This window comes from Tubulanus polymorphus, chromosome 9, assembly GCF_964204645.1.
Source record: "Tubulanus polymorphus chromosome 9, tnTubPoly1.2, whole genome shotgun sequence".
Classification (NCBI taxonomy): Eukaryota; Metazoa; Nemertea; class Palaeonemertea; order Tubulaniformes; family Tubulanidae; genus Tubulanus; species Tubulanus polymorphus.
This window is the reverse complement of record NC_134033.1, coordinates 8,249,956-8,265,436: the sequence shown is the minus strand read 5'-3', so window position 1 is coordinate 8,265,436 and position 15,481 is coordinate 8,249,956. Positions and strand designations below refer to the sequence as shown.

Genomic DNA, 15,481 nt, shown 5'->3' with positions numbered 1-15,481 from the left:
TCGAATGACGTGTGACGGGTGCAGAATTTACGTTTGAGTCCGGTTTGCACGTGTTCGAGGGATCTGCGGCGCGCACTTCAAGAGGGTAGAGTTTGCTAATTGGTCGATTAGTCCTGCCATTCGAAATTTTGATCTTAGCGGTTCTAACTAAGCCGTCGTTCCCCGGAACGAGTTCCTCGACCAGTGCTAGTTTCCATTTCAGACGCGAATTATGATTGTCGTCGTGTACTAACACGACATCACCCTTTCTGATGGTATTTCCAGTTAATCCGCGATTTTTAAACTGGATGTGTCTTTCGCGTAGGGCTGTTACGTATTCCTCAGCCCAACGTTTCCACAGATGTTGTTTTAATGAACCGATTCGCACCGAACGTTTTTCGAATTCTGACGGCACATTTCCAAGCGTCGGGTCGGTCAGTTCATCGTAACTTACGAACAGATGCGGTAAACTCGTGAGAACGCGACCGTGAAGGAAATGTGACGGGGTTAAAGGTTCTGGGTCGTCCACATCAGATGAACAGTACGATATCGGGCGATTATTTACAGCTTGTTCAGTCTCTGATACGATCGTAATCAATTCCAGCAGGGATATTCGCGCACGCCCCAGAACTTTTTTGATCGCGGTTTTTGTTATTCCAACTAGCCTTTCGTAAAATCCACCAAACCAGGGGGCTCGACGAGTTATCATGACCACTCTGATCGGTGTAGGCTGAAGTACTTTCGGGTTTCGATCGATTCGTATATCTTTTTGATAGCATTGTTACTCGCAATAAAGGTTGATTGGTTGTCCGATATTATTTTCAGTGGTAACGAACGTCTGGCAGCCATTCTCCTCAACGCGTGTAGGAATGTTGACGTAGTCATGTCCGTTACCACTTCCAGATGGATGGCACGCGTGTTGGCGCAAGTAAAAAAGCATATATACGCGAGTGACTCCTCTCCGGATTTCGACCGAAGATGTAGTGCACCGGTGAAATCTAAACCACAGACGGTGAAGGGTGGAGCCTCTTTCAAACGCGAAGATTGTAACGGAGCGCAGTTTGGTAACGAGTACGGTTTACCGGTGATATATTTGCATATGACGCATTTTCTCAACAACTTCCGAGCCACTTGACGAACACGAGTAATCCAATACTTTTGTCGGACTACGGTTATAGTAGATTCTGTACCGAGGTGTTTGACCTTATTATGGGAATCCAGTACGATTAATTCACTATATCTACAATGAGGTAACAATATCGGAAACTTTGCATCGTATCCGATGGGCGCGTTGGAGACGGCCTCCAACACGAATGATATCATCTTCTAAAAACAAACGAAGTTTCGTTACGAGTGATGGCCTTTTCTTAGATTTATGTTCTAAACTAACTTTCACGTCATTGAAGTAACTCGATTGAACACCTTTGTTCCATAGATCTTCGCATTCTGCTATTTCGTTAGTAGTTATTTCATCCGATTCATGGTTTTCGCGTCTTAACTTTTTAATAAATCGTCGAACTAGCGCGGTTACGCGTAATAGCCTTGTTAACGAAGTGAAATCGTTCTGATCTATTACGTTACATATTCCGACTTCGTTGTTTTCGCAGATTTTTTCATCAGGCTGTTTGTCCTCGACCATTTCGGTTATGAGCAAAACTGCTCGATCGATCGTGTCGCAGGTGGGATAATTACCGTTGCTAAGCCAGCTAGGGCCATTCCACCAGAGCGTGCATCGCGTAATTTGTTCGCACGATATTCCTCTGCTTAACATATCAGCCGGATTGTCACTCGTCGGACAATATTTATAGCGACCGATAGTTGTCACCGATTTAATTTGACGCACGCGATTAGCTACGAAGACGGGAAGCTTTTTCTCGGAGTTGATCCAGTGTAACACAATCTGGCTATCTGACCAGAGCACGCACTTTGTTATGACTATTTCAGTAATCAGACTGTTTCGAACGTAATCTGTTAATTTAGCACCAATCAACGCGGCCATTAATTCTAACTGCGGTATCGTATGTTTTTTAACAGGTGCCACACGCGATTTAGACATGACGAGTACCGTCTGATCTCCACGTTTTAGATAGACAATATGCCAATTGGCTCGCATCGCAGAAAGTGTGCAATTCGTACTTAGCTTCCGATTTCGCTTCCGATTTCGAGTAGCGTCGATCAACGCGTATTTCGCTAATTTCACGCAATTCCGTTATCAACGAGATCCACGATTCGACTACGCGCTCGGGTAGGGTTTCGTCCCACTCATAACCTTCCGTCCACAACTGCTGTACGAACATCTTCGACTTAATATGGACAGGCGAGACGTATCCTAACGGGTCATAAAGGCTCGAGACAGCCTTAACGATTTCGCGTTTGGTAATTAAGTCAGGATTGGCGAACGCTTGTTTGTTTTTGAATGACAGCGTATCATTCACCGTATCCCATTGGAGTCCGAGCGTAGAAACAATAGTTTTCTCGTCCGATAAATTATCGGAATCTGCTTTGGCCTTTAGTAACGAAGAGTTAGAAGCATAAGACTGAAGTTTAAATCCGCCGTTTTTCATTATGCTATTGATATTCGTATAGTATTCCATGAGATCGCTCTCAGATTCACATCCACTAATCGCGTTGTCGACATATATATTTTTAACTAAGTCACGTGATACATGGTTATTATAATTATTTAGATGAAAACGAACAGTAGCATTCAATATAAAGGGTGAACTCACCACGCCGAACAATATAACCTTGAAGCGATAGGTTTTGAGTTCACTTTCTGGATTCTTAGGATCAGTCAACCATAGAAATTTCGTATACTCGCGATCATCATCGTGCAGACCAACTTGAAGAAACGCCTTTACGATATCCGCCGACAATCCGAATTTATGCAACCTGAATCTGATCAGGATTGAACCGAGGTCATTCAGCAGCGTCGGACCGGTCTCCAAACAATCATTTAAACTAGGGTTTCCCGCGGTCGATAAAGACGCGTTATAGACGATACGGATAGGGGTTGTTGACGATTCCTTCTTGACCGCGCGATGCGGTAAATAATGACCTATGTTTCGGTCATCATCTGTGACTTCTTCGATGAAGTCTCGCGATAATTGATCCATGATAATGTTGTGGTAAACATTTCGAATTTGCGGCGATAGCCGACGAATCATCGATTGTGTTATGTTTCGAGTAACATAGTAATTTGTCGGAAGGGGGGCGTGTCCACTCTTCCACGGCAACTTCGCAGTATACCGTCCCGTGTCGGATGTCGTCAGGCTTGATTGACAGTAGTCGAGTAGATTGAATTCTTTTGAAGCCGCATCTGTTGCATCAGTTACGCCTATGGATTCGAGATCCCAGAATTTTTGGAGGTTGACTTCCTCCGAACGATGTGACGTAACATCCACGTTGTAAACTCGTGCAGTATTTATTGGATCGCAATCACTAAACGGTCCAGAGAGAAGATACCCTAATTTCGAAGATACTGCCGTGGGTCCATTTCCGCGGATTGTGTGGTTACCGACCACTGACCAATAGAAATCGGCACCGATTAAAATGTCGATTTCGAAGTGTGATTCGGTAGAAAACGGATGCGCTAATTTCAAACCTGTCAGATACGGTAAATCTTTGATAGATCTGCCGGTTTGGTTTCGCATTGTCGACGCAATTTGTGGAACAATTAACGCCGTTATCGGTATGTCGGTTTCATCAGAACATAGTGTAAAGTTCGCAACAATCAGTGACCGCGCACTTGATTGTTTCGCGCCAAATGTGTTGATCGATATAGTTTCGGTTTCTTCACTGTTTATATATAATCTTTCGGCTGTTCTTTGAGTAATAAAACTCCGCTGAGCGCCCTCGTCGAACAAGATGTTTACGTTAGTCGTTACGCCTTCGCGACTTTTTGCGTTCGCGATAGCTGTTTTTAATAACACTGTTCCATCGGCGGCGCCCAGATACTGATGTCAATCCCTGTCAGCTTTCTCATCGGTTGATTTTGCGGCCACATGTGTGGTTGATTTTGCATCTAAATGAACTGATGTGTGATGCTTTTTGCCACAGTTTGTAACTCTGCATCTGTTTTTCGATAAGCATTTCGTCGATTTGTGTCCGCTCGAGAGACAATTAAAGCATAAATTATCCCTAGCAACAATTTCTCTGCGTTTTTCAGCATCTGGAAACGTTTTACAGTCCACCGCAACGTGATTGATCTTTTTGCAGAACGCACATTTTCGATCGTTTTCCCGTGAAAAATTATGTCTGTTTTTCGCCGTAACTGCGAACGCTCCCACGGTCGGCAAGTTGGTGGGAAAATCATCCCGTATCGTAAGGCTTTCGATACTAGCCTCGAAGGCCTCAATTTCTTTAAGGAGTGACTTTCTTAGATCAGTCAGGCTCCAAGCATTGTTACCGTGGTCTCTGGTAATCTGTTGTTTAGTTCCGCTCGGTAGTTTTTCCATTATGATGGGTACTAACAGATCTCCGTACGATTCTTCGGATTTTCCGAGTGAATTTAATCCACGAATATAAGATTCCAGAGAGTCATAGAAATTCCGTAGTGAGTTGTCGCGATCACTCGGTGGTGAAAGCTCCCACAACGCTTTCATGTATGCGGCCACAATTTTGTGTGGTGTCCCGTACCGGTTTAACAAAAGTTCCAAAGCTTGATTATAATTTTCGTTTGTTAAACTCAGGTTTTCGATCGTTTTTGCTGCGTCGCCCTTTAGCTGTGCGGACAGATATTGGAACTTTTGGATATTCGTTAAGTTCTCATCACTATCAACTGCCGAGAAAAACCCATCGAAGAACGTTTGCCATTTCAGAATATCGCCATCGAATGTTGGCAAAGATAACTTCGGCAACTGGATCGGTCTTTTCGCAGTTTTTTGTTGCTCGGATTTCATGCGCGTTGTCGGTTCGATTTGATTCTTTTTCCGTTCGAGGTATCCGATGAAGATTGATAGTTCGATGTTTATTTCGTTCATATAATCATCGGTTTCACACACGAGGTCTTCGAGTTTCCCTAACTCTGCGTTCGCAATCAGTTCCGAATCATATCCTGCGATAACTTCCAATTTTGTACGTATTCTAGTTATGACGCCAGACAATTTGTCTAGGCTTTCGTCACTTTCCGAATGAAGTAACTCCCTCGCCTGATCAAAAAGTTTCGTCATCTGTCGAATTTGCGCATTTCGCATGATCTCTTCTTTCGACGGCATCTTGGCTGAGTTTCCGAATTTACTGCTTGTATATCCTGGTCACGGCACCAAAATGTGGGCTATGATTGCCACATTAAATGGTCCAGGTTTGAGTAAAATAAGCAAGACCGCCGGAGAGGTGAACAACGACCAATATGTTTGGTGTCTAAGTAAACTCTGATTTATTTATCTACTCGCTACAGCATAACTTCATGCGGGGCTTACATAGGCGGGGTTACATGAACTGAGGGGAGTGCGTTACTGGTAACTGACATATAACAATTCCCGACAAAACTAGCCTTGGGGCTGCCAGACTCCAATTTAATCAATATTGGATATTTAAACAACGTTTGAAGACATGCATTTCTTTGTGTTCCAGGAAAGAAAGGTGATGCAGGTATCCCCGGTCTTCCCGGGCGTGATGGCGTTAAAGGTTCACTCGGTGACCATGGCGGTGATGGATTACTAGGAATTAAAGGTCAAAAGGGAGAACCAGCTCTGGAAGCGGTTGGAGTTAAAGGGGAACGGGGTAAAACAGGTAAATAAAGTGAATAATTTGCAAATGCAGTCATCCCACCAGGTGGCGTTATTACGGTCCAGAGAAGAACCATCAAAAAGCTTTGACATAGCATGAATCTAGGCTTAATATGCCATTTAAAAAGTGATGGCTTTTCAACTATTCAATACTGTGGAATTTTTCTACAAGAAACTAGGAGGCATCAGAAAATCTGTTCGATATAACCTATAGAGTTCACTGTTATTTTCAGTATGAAATAACTTGAACTCTGTAAAACATCCCACTGCAGGGTAATTGAACATAGCTGTACATTCATTATAAACCTCATTGTAGTGTAGTGGCATAACATAGTGTTACATCCATTATAGACTGCACTGCGAAGTAGATGCATTATAGTGGTATGTATGTTATACACCTCACTGCAGGGTTAACTCAACGTAGTGGTACATCTGCTATACACCGCACTACAAGGTAGAGGCAATATAGCAGTACGTCCATTATCCATGGCAGTACAAGCTATATATCTGTTATACATCGCACTACAAGTTAAATCAATATAGTACATCTGCATATAAACTTCACTAATGGGTAGCTGTTAGCTGTTATACCCGCACTACCAGCTAGATGCGATATAGCAATATATCCGTTATTGCCTTCACTGCAGGGTAGGCACAACATAGTAGTGATACATCTGTTATACAGCACACTACAAGGTAGCGGGTTCATCCGTTACACACCGCATTGAGTGATAGAGGCAACATTGTAATATATCCATAATTTTGGGATGAGATTCTTCCAAGTTAATAATTATTTCTGATCATTGTTATCTGAATACATTATAATGAGGTTTCGCTGTGATCATCTCGTTATATGCCTTCTAGAAGTAATTTCTTCGTTGTTGTTTTGTTTTTAAGGTTTACCGGGCGCTAAGGGTGTGACTGGTCTGCAAGGATTACCAGGACTGAGAGGACAAACAGGATTGCAGGGTGAAGGAATACCGGGAAAATTTGGTCCAAAAGGTTTTAAAGGCGACACTGGGGATAAAGGTCTACCTGGCCTTCCTGGAAAATCAGGACTAATGGGAAAGATGGGTCTTCCAGGTAATAATGATTAAATGGTTGCGTATTTACCAGATGGAAATGAAACTGCGATTTCAAATATGAACTTATGGTGGATATAGTGACCCATCACCAGATGGTACGACTAACCGTGGATTGTCGATCATAGGGGTTCTTGTAACATCTCAGACATTTTTGATAACTCCCAAACCCTCATTGTAAAGCTACTTCCAGTTCAATTGACAATGTAATTTGTTTATAATTTACTTTATATCTGGCCCTTGGTACTAATTTCAATACAGAAGAACATTTTCTAATTCAAATCATTTGGGACCAATGAAATGTTTGTGGTTTATGGGAAATACAGATTACACATATTTTGCATACGTTTTTGTTAGCCCACTTGCGGGCTATTGCGTTCACTTTTTGTCCGTCGAACGTCCATTTGTCCATAGATAGAATCCAGTTATTTTGGGAAGTTTGAAAGACCCTTCAATGTAATATCTTTATATTTGGGTTACACATTTATCTACCATAGACACATCTTCAGTCCAACAACTGGCCCTGTCAGATTCAAGATGGCCGACTGGCAGCCATTGTTGTTCGCCAAAATCAGCACTTCTTACACATTTTTTTTGTGGTCGGTTCAAGTAGTGAACGACCACTTTGTTATCCTGTTCAAATGACGTCATGTTGTCTCCTAGGTCAGTCAAATTCTTACCGTTCAGTTTTCTACGTACAACTTGCTTGTACTATTGAATGTTAGATTAATTTTGCGCTGTCCAATATTTCTGTCATTTGATGTAAAAAATTGACGGGATTCCTTGAAAGATTATGGCTAGACTATGGCACATATTGATGGTACGGCACTGCTATGTCGAGCGCTCTTGACGTGATTATGGAAACCCCACGCTCTGATTGGTTGTTTTGGGAATGCCAGCGCTTTTGACATAAGTATGGGAAACCGCACTATGAGTGGCTGCTTTGGGAATGTCTGCAGTTTTGACGTAACTAGGGGAAACCTGTGCTCTGATTGGTTGTTACTAGTCTAAGTGCCGAAGTGATCAGTTCAACAAGTTTAGTCGCTTATATACGGTAATCGCTTTCTAGAGGGCAGTTTATTTATCCTGACATATATGGATTTCATTAGACTTTGCCGATTAGTTTGTCTGATGTAAGAGGCTAACACACGCGCCGCCGATGTGTGAGAGTGCTGTTCATACAATCATCACTGATGCACACATGCAGCTGAATGCTGACCGCGTGCATACAAACGTACTACATTTATATAGCAGACACGATGTTCTATTGCGCCGATGCGCATGTTTATATGAATGTTTTATCTTGCCGCTGTGAGTTGATTAAATAAACAAAATAATGCAAGAGTAAGATTGGGAAGTCATTTTTAGGCCAGCCGTTTTGCTGAGCCTATTACTATAAAAATGGAGCGAATTTAATTGATCATGGTTTCCAGATGAAAGGCTTTTTCACTGTGCAACTGGGCATATTCATGATACAAATTGTGCATTCAAGCGTACCGAATTTTGAGAAAGGGCCTCGTTAGAATTTACAGCAGGTTTTTCAGGAAATTATGAACGCAAATCTGTCAGTTTTAAAAAGCCAATCAGAAAGCTTTGTCTCCTACGATTGGCTTAGCCGCAGAACCAGGTGTTTACGTGAATCCGTTAGTAGTGTACTTTTAAAATGCGTCAATTGTCTATTGATCGGGATTGGGGGAGAGTTTTTTGACAACTATAACCTACAGCGCACATCATTTGATTTATGAAAAGCGAATGTGAAAAGCGTAGCGCCCCATCATCATCATCATCATCATCATCATCATCATCATCATCAATTGACGTCCCCCCCGGCAGGGATTCGAACCTGATGGCATCGAGATTGCCACGGCACGAAACCCTGCCATAATCGACCGTGTGCGCAGATACATGCGCAGTTCAGATGATGTGATTTTTAGCCAATCAGAAATCCCGTTTTATTTTAGCCCGGGTTTTCCCATCTATAGTTCTTCCTTGAAATTTGCCTCAACGATTATACAACGAGCAATCTGATTGGTGCCGCCAGTTTTCGTTCGGAAAGCTGCGCATGTACCTGCGCACCCGGTCTACTGATGCAGGGGTTCGTGCCGTGGCTGAGTGTAGCGATGCCATCAGGTTCGAGTCCCTGCAGAGGGAGGATGTCAATTGACGGATCTCTCAAAGACTTTTCAGCCTATCTTTACTTGACAGTCTCTGACAGTTGGAAACAAGCAAAAGATTATCTATCAGGTTAATTTTCATTGTTTGTAGAACAGACTGTCATTTCTCAGTCAATCTAATGAAAAACGATCTTTGTCATTCGAATCTACCAGGGCAGGAGAACCGACCACATGTTTGAAGTTTTCAAAGGAAATTTTGAAGAGGCTATGATTAATAACCTTGATCTTTCGTATGTATTTATTTCCCCCAAGGGCCCATCGGCATAAGAAAAATTGGGTTGATTGGACTCAAGATGGCCATCCTGTGAACTTTCTTGTGCCCACAATGTCTATTTTGGCCCGAATTCGGAGTCTGTATATTCCTACTGGTTCGCCATTTTTTATTGAAATTTGTGATGGGTATTCTATAGAAAGGGATCTTTACGAATTCGGACAAGTGTTTTTGATCAGCCTATTATCACGCAATTGGAGGCCATCTTGGTGTCATCAGTACTCATTCGTAGATGGAAAAGAGTTTTCCCACATTATCTTGATTGGAAAGTTGTAGCTCATAACATTTTCCATGATTGTGGCAAGTTTTAAGGTCAATGGTTTTTGTATATGGCCACCAGGGGGTGTTGAATAATACAATAACTTAGTATTTCTATATTATATTTGTACCTATGCATATTTTGTTACCACAATCAATTGCAAAGTTGTAGCTCATGACATGGTCTATGATTGTAGTGAGTTTTAAGGTCATTAGTTATTCTATATGGTCACCAGGGGGCGTTGAATAGTAGAATAACTAATTAGTTCCTTATTATTTTTGTACCTACGGTACAGCCTAGTAGAAACTTAACTCCCTTTTTAGCCCACTTGGGACTTAAGTCCCAGCGTCATAGCGTCCGTCTGTCCGTCCGTAGACGGAATCCAGGAAGAAAGACACTCTAAATATTTGGATGGATATATGAAAGCTGTGGTTACTGGAGTGTGTAATGGGTAGTGTAGTGTGATCTGTGAGCATTTGTGGCCAGCACACAGATCAAATTGTTCAATGGGGTTTGGTCCAGGACTCGCAAGATTTTCAACAACACGGAAGTAACGTGTAATAAATGATGACTTGAATTGCATGACTACCTGCCACCCCTCATTATTGTTGGAAAGCTAAACGTTCCGCACTGACTAAAAATTAGTAATAACATTTTAGAAATGGCCAGAATTTTAACTTAGGTTCTACCTCATCTTTATTTTACAATTGCGATTGGTATAATTTTTTTTTTAAACGGCCGTTAAGGCTTCATGTTTCGTCTGCAATTCACTGCAAATAGTTACGCAACTACGCACATTTCAGTGTTTTTGGCAGCTGTACACTCGATTGGCACCGTTCGTGACTAGCTTCACTGAGGAATTATCATTAATTAACATCGCCATATCACATCATCAACTTATATTGTGCCTTAAAACCCTAACAGCCGAAATAATTGAAATGTGGACACGATTTCTATCACTGAAAATTGAGAGAGTGGCCATGTTTGTATTTGCTGCTTCGCGTAAATCCCGCGCGGTGGCGCAACCGCGCGGAGTGGGGCCGATACGTCCAGTTATTTTGGGAAGTTTTGAAGACAGTTCAAGATAATGTCTTGATATTTCGTTCATACATGTATCTACCCTAGACACACATCTTCAGCCCCAAAACTGGCCTTTTCAGAATCAAGATGGCCGACTGGCAGTCATTGTTGTTCGTCAAAATCAGCACTTTTTACACTTTTTGAGGGAAATTTTGAAGACGCTTAAATCAATTGCCTTGTATCTTTCGTATATATTTCGATCCCCCAAGGGCCCATCACCATAAGAAAAATTGGGTCAATCGGAATCAAGATGGCCGTCCTATGACCTTTTAAGTGCCCAAAAATGTCAATTTTGCCTCGAATTCCGAGTCCTGTAGCTTCCTACTGGTTTGCCATTTCTCATTGCAATTTGTGAAGGGTATTCATTGGAAAAGGATGTTTTAGACCTGAGCCAGGTATTTTTGATCGGCCAATTATGACGCAATTGGCGGCCATCTTGGTATCATCAGTACTCATTCGTAGGTTGGAAAAAGGTTTTCCGCATGATATTGATACCTAAGCATATTTTGTTACCACAATCACTTGCAAACTTGTAGCTCATGACACTGTCTATGATTGTGGTGAGTTTTAAGGATATTAGTTATTCTATATGGTCACCAGGGGGCGTTGAATAGTAGAATAACTATTTCCTTATTAGATTGGAACCTAGGCATATTTTGTTACCATGATCAATTGCAAAGTTGTAGTTTATGACATGTTCTATTATTGTGGGGAGTTTCAAGGTCATTGGGTTTTGCATATGGTCACCAGGGGGCGTTGAATAGTAGAAATACTTAGTATTTCCATATTAAATTGGTAATGAGGCATATTTTGTTATCACAATCAATAACAAAATCGTAGCTGCTGACATGTTCTACTATGATTGTAGTGAGTTTCAAGGTCATTGGTTTTTGTATATGGTCACCAGGGGGCGTTGAATATTGAAATTGTTAGATTTTTTTAGCATTGGAAACCACTTCCCAAGTGGGCATGGTGTCCCCTGGACCCCTAGTTAGTTCGACTGATCTCAATGTACTTTTCGACCTACAGTCCCTCACTTTATAAACCCCCTAAATTTCCTTGCTTCTATTTATTTGAGTTGACCTTGTAACCTGAGCTACAATGAATGTGATTGGCTGTCTGTGGGATAGACGGGAAATTCCTGGGATTTCGGCGTTTCTGATGTAATTTGGAAAGCCATTGGGAAAGCCTAATGTGAAACCCAAAACAAAATGGCGAGCATTTTATTCGACCGACGTTCGACTGGGTATCGTACGTTTGCTTATAATTTGTTCGTTGTCACTAATATAAGTGAGTAGGCTATTTAATTCAGTATCTGAACTAGCAAGTACGACGATACCAATGGCATTGGTCTTCCAAGTTGGTATTTATTTGTATATTTAAGAAAAAAATCATAGCCGGTATTCGTTTTGATTTCTAGAAAAAAAAAGTCTGTATATGTTTGTATTTTTTGACATTTTGTGGATGGATGGATTCTGACTTGTGAAATTGCGGTCAATCTAATACTGCGTCGCTAGTACATTTGTATATACGCGCGTCAGCAGTCAGCCGTGTGTGTTTGAATATAGGTTACAGTATATGGCTGCGCGTGTTAGCAATCACCTGAGCGAGACTATATATAGCACAGTGACTCGGCAATGATAGTACAGCACTCTCACACATCCTCAGGCGCATATATTGTCAGCCTCATACATCATCAATCCAAATTGATTTATATTTAGTATGATATTTTTGACAATATATGCATTCAATGATTTAATGGTGAGCCACAGGGCCATTTGACCTTTATATTTCTAATTTGTCCGCGTTTTTTAAACGCCTCTGTTTTCATCCCAGCATTAGGGACAAATATCCATTTTAGAGTTATGCATTTCGCTGCACGCTTATGGGTGCAATGAAACTTCGAATGCTCCTATTAGGCGTTTAAAATGTTACTGCATGTATTTTACCATGTAGTCATCCAAATACAAGAAGTTGCACTCAAAAAGATGGGAGCTGCTATTTATACGTATGTGCATTCTATGTGTGCACGCTAGAGGCGTTGAATTTGAACCATGGTAGTAACTAGTTTGATTGCGTTTCTATTTCGTTTTATCGAAAACAAAAAACGAAAATGCAAAGATCTCCGATGAACGCCAGACCGTTATGAGTTATGTTACTTCCAGTCTGTACCGTAGGCATATTTTGATACCAAGTCAATTGCAAAATTGTAGCTCATGACATGTTCTATAATTGTGGTTTCAGGGTCATTGGGTTTTGCATATGGTCACCAGGGGGCATTGAATAGTAGAATAACTTAGTATTTCCTTATTATATTGGGACCAAGGCATATATTGTTATCACAATCCATTGCAAAATTGTAGCTGCTGACATGTTCTTTGATTGTGGTGAGTTTCAAGGTCAGTGGTTTTTGCATATGGTCACCAGGGCGTTGAAGATTGAAATTGTTAGATTGTTGAGCATTTGAAACCACTTTTCAAGTGGTTATGGTGTCCCAGGACCCCTGGTTGTGGTAACAATGCAGATGGGAAAGCCGGTTTCAAAAAGCTAATTAAAATCAAATCACATTGTTGAAGCCACTGAAAATGAGTAAGTTTCCATAATATAAGTAACTTATCATTATTTTGATTTGTGGAAATATGAGATATATTAGAGTGGGGAAGTGTAGACTCTGCTTACTTCAGACATGATTACTCAAGATTATCAGCTGCCCCGGTGGAAAATTCTTCCATTTTCATTTTCAAATAAAAATCCATCTTGAAGTCGCTTACATCAGATTATCGTTTAGTTCGGCCATATTTTATTCGCTCACATCGGTATTTTCTTCGTTTACCTCAGATATTCTGACGATTACTTTAAACACATACTGTAGTTCACTCATATAGGTCACTCAATGTAAAATTTCATCTTATTATTATAGTATACTGGTACCGGTATGCCTCTTGGAGTGGATAGGCATACAATCATGGTCTATCGGTACTCGATAGTAATCATAAAAAATGTCATCACTGGTATTTCAACACAGATTAAAATTTTCGTATCTGTGTTTTAAACAATAACGGCTTGCTTGATCATTCTTTTACACAAGACAAGTTGGTAAGATTCCATGTTTGCCCATTTTCAGAGAATCAATCCATGCTCATATGGTCACCAGGGGCGTTGAATAGTAGAATAACTTAGTATTTCCTTATTATATTGGGACCGAGGCATATATTGTTATCACAATCAATTGCAAAATTGTAACTGCTGACATGTTCTTTGATTGTGTTGAGTTTCAAGGTCAGTGGTTTTTGCATATGGTCACCAGGGCGTTGAAGATTGAAATTGTTAGATTGTTGAGCATTTGAAACCACTTTTCAAGTGGTTATGGTGTCCCAGGACCCCTGGTTGTGGTAACAATGCAGATTTCATTAGAATCAGACACCTGGATTTGATCATAATCCAGACTGAACTGATCCATATTAACAGTGTCAACTGTAATAAATTCCAAATTGTCTCATTTCTTATTCATGTATAACTCTTGCATCTTCATTTACCAAATTGCCCTTTACAACACTATCAATAATTATATTATAGGTGTTGATGGTGGGAAGGGAATGGCTGGCAATCCTGGGCCTGTAGGAGTCGATGGAATACATGGTCTACCCGGTCTCAAAGGAATGCAGGGGTCAGTTGGAACAAGAGGGCCTTTTGGGCCAAAGGGAGAAGTGGTAAGAAACTTTTAATTAATTTATGTTCATGATTTATCCAGGTATTGATCTGTAAGATGGAACCACCCCTTCAGACTTTACTATACTAGTGTCATATTTCATGCTATGTGTCAAGTTTGTTTCAATTATTTTTTGAAAATGTGCTTGAAATAACAGATGACATTTCTGATGCCTCAAGTTAGTTCATATCAATTAAAATAGTCCTTTTAAGTCAGGTCAATTGTGATGAATATCAGAGTAGTAGTGGGTGCGAACAGAAGATTGTTACCTGTATAAGTATCTCGAACAGTTGTATGCGCCGGTATTTGAAAGGTTTTGGCTTAAGTGTATATATGATTTTGAATAATTGTCTTTTTAAAGGGTGAATCAGGGCCTCGAGGATTAAAAGGTCGTCAAGGCCGGCCACCATTACCTGGTCGTCGGGGCAGTCCGGGTTTAAAAGGCAAACGAGGTGAAAAAGGCAATGATGGATTGCGCGGACTGGACGGTGAAGTCGGTCCTAAAGGCACAATCGGTGACCGCGGCCTGCGTGGACACAATGGTTTGGATGGTTTACCCGGAGAACAAGGTGTACCTGGTTTACCTGGTATAGATGGTGGAAAAGGCGATGTTGGTGATGTAGGACTCTCTGGTAAAGATGGAGAACCTGGCATCGATGGCCCGAAAGGCACAAAAGGAGTCAAAGGATTGTCTGGACTACCAGGATTATCTTTGGGATCAGGTTTGTTTTCATCTAAATACAGCAATGTTGGTCCCAACCAATCTGATATTTATGGTAGCCCTTCCATTCAAAGATAACCCTTCAAGTGACAACCTGTCATTGCAGAACCCTATAACTAAGATGACAAATTCGAAAACAAATGAAATTGATTGACCACATAACTGTCATATATATAACTACATTCATAGGTCCAAAAGGTGTGCATGGCGAATCTGGTCAGAATGGCATGCCTGGTATGCCTGGATTGAAAGGACAACCAGGTACTCCGGGCATTAATGGACGTAATGGTTTGAAAGGAGTCCCTGGTGACCCTGGATGGGCGCGAATCGGAGAAAAAGGAAGTAAAGGCGATCCAGGCGCAGACGGAATTCAAGGTAAAAAAGACAAGGGAATCTGGGGTAATATTCACAGTGGAGGACAATATGAAATCTAGAGATCAGAAAACAGTTTCATAATTCAAATTTAGTTTATTTTCA

The 15,481-nt window shown here is 41.1% G+C and overlaps 1 protein-coding gene across 1 annotated transcript in view; it reads left to right on the top strand.

The window, feature by feature from the left end:
* LOC141911379 (uncharacterized) overlaps window positions 1-15,481 on the top strand; it is a 93,877-nt gene that overhangs the window by 48,776 nt on the left and 29,620 nt on the right. Inside the window, exons 25-29 of the mRNA XM_074802378.1 lie at window positions 5,554-5,712; window positions 6,606-6,791; window positions 14,151-14,284; window positions 14,645-15,005; window positions 15,194-15,379. Coding sequence (XP_074658479.1) covers window positions 5,554-5,712; window positions 6,606-6,791; window positions 14,151-14,284; window positions 14,645-15,005; window positions 15,194-15,379 — 1,026 coding nt within the window. The remainder of the gene's footprint in view (window positions 1-5,553; window positions 5,713-6,605; window positions 6,792-14,150; window positions 14,285-14,644; window positions 15,006-15,193; window positions 15,380-15,481) is intronic.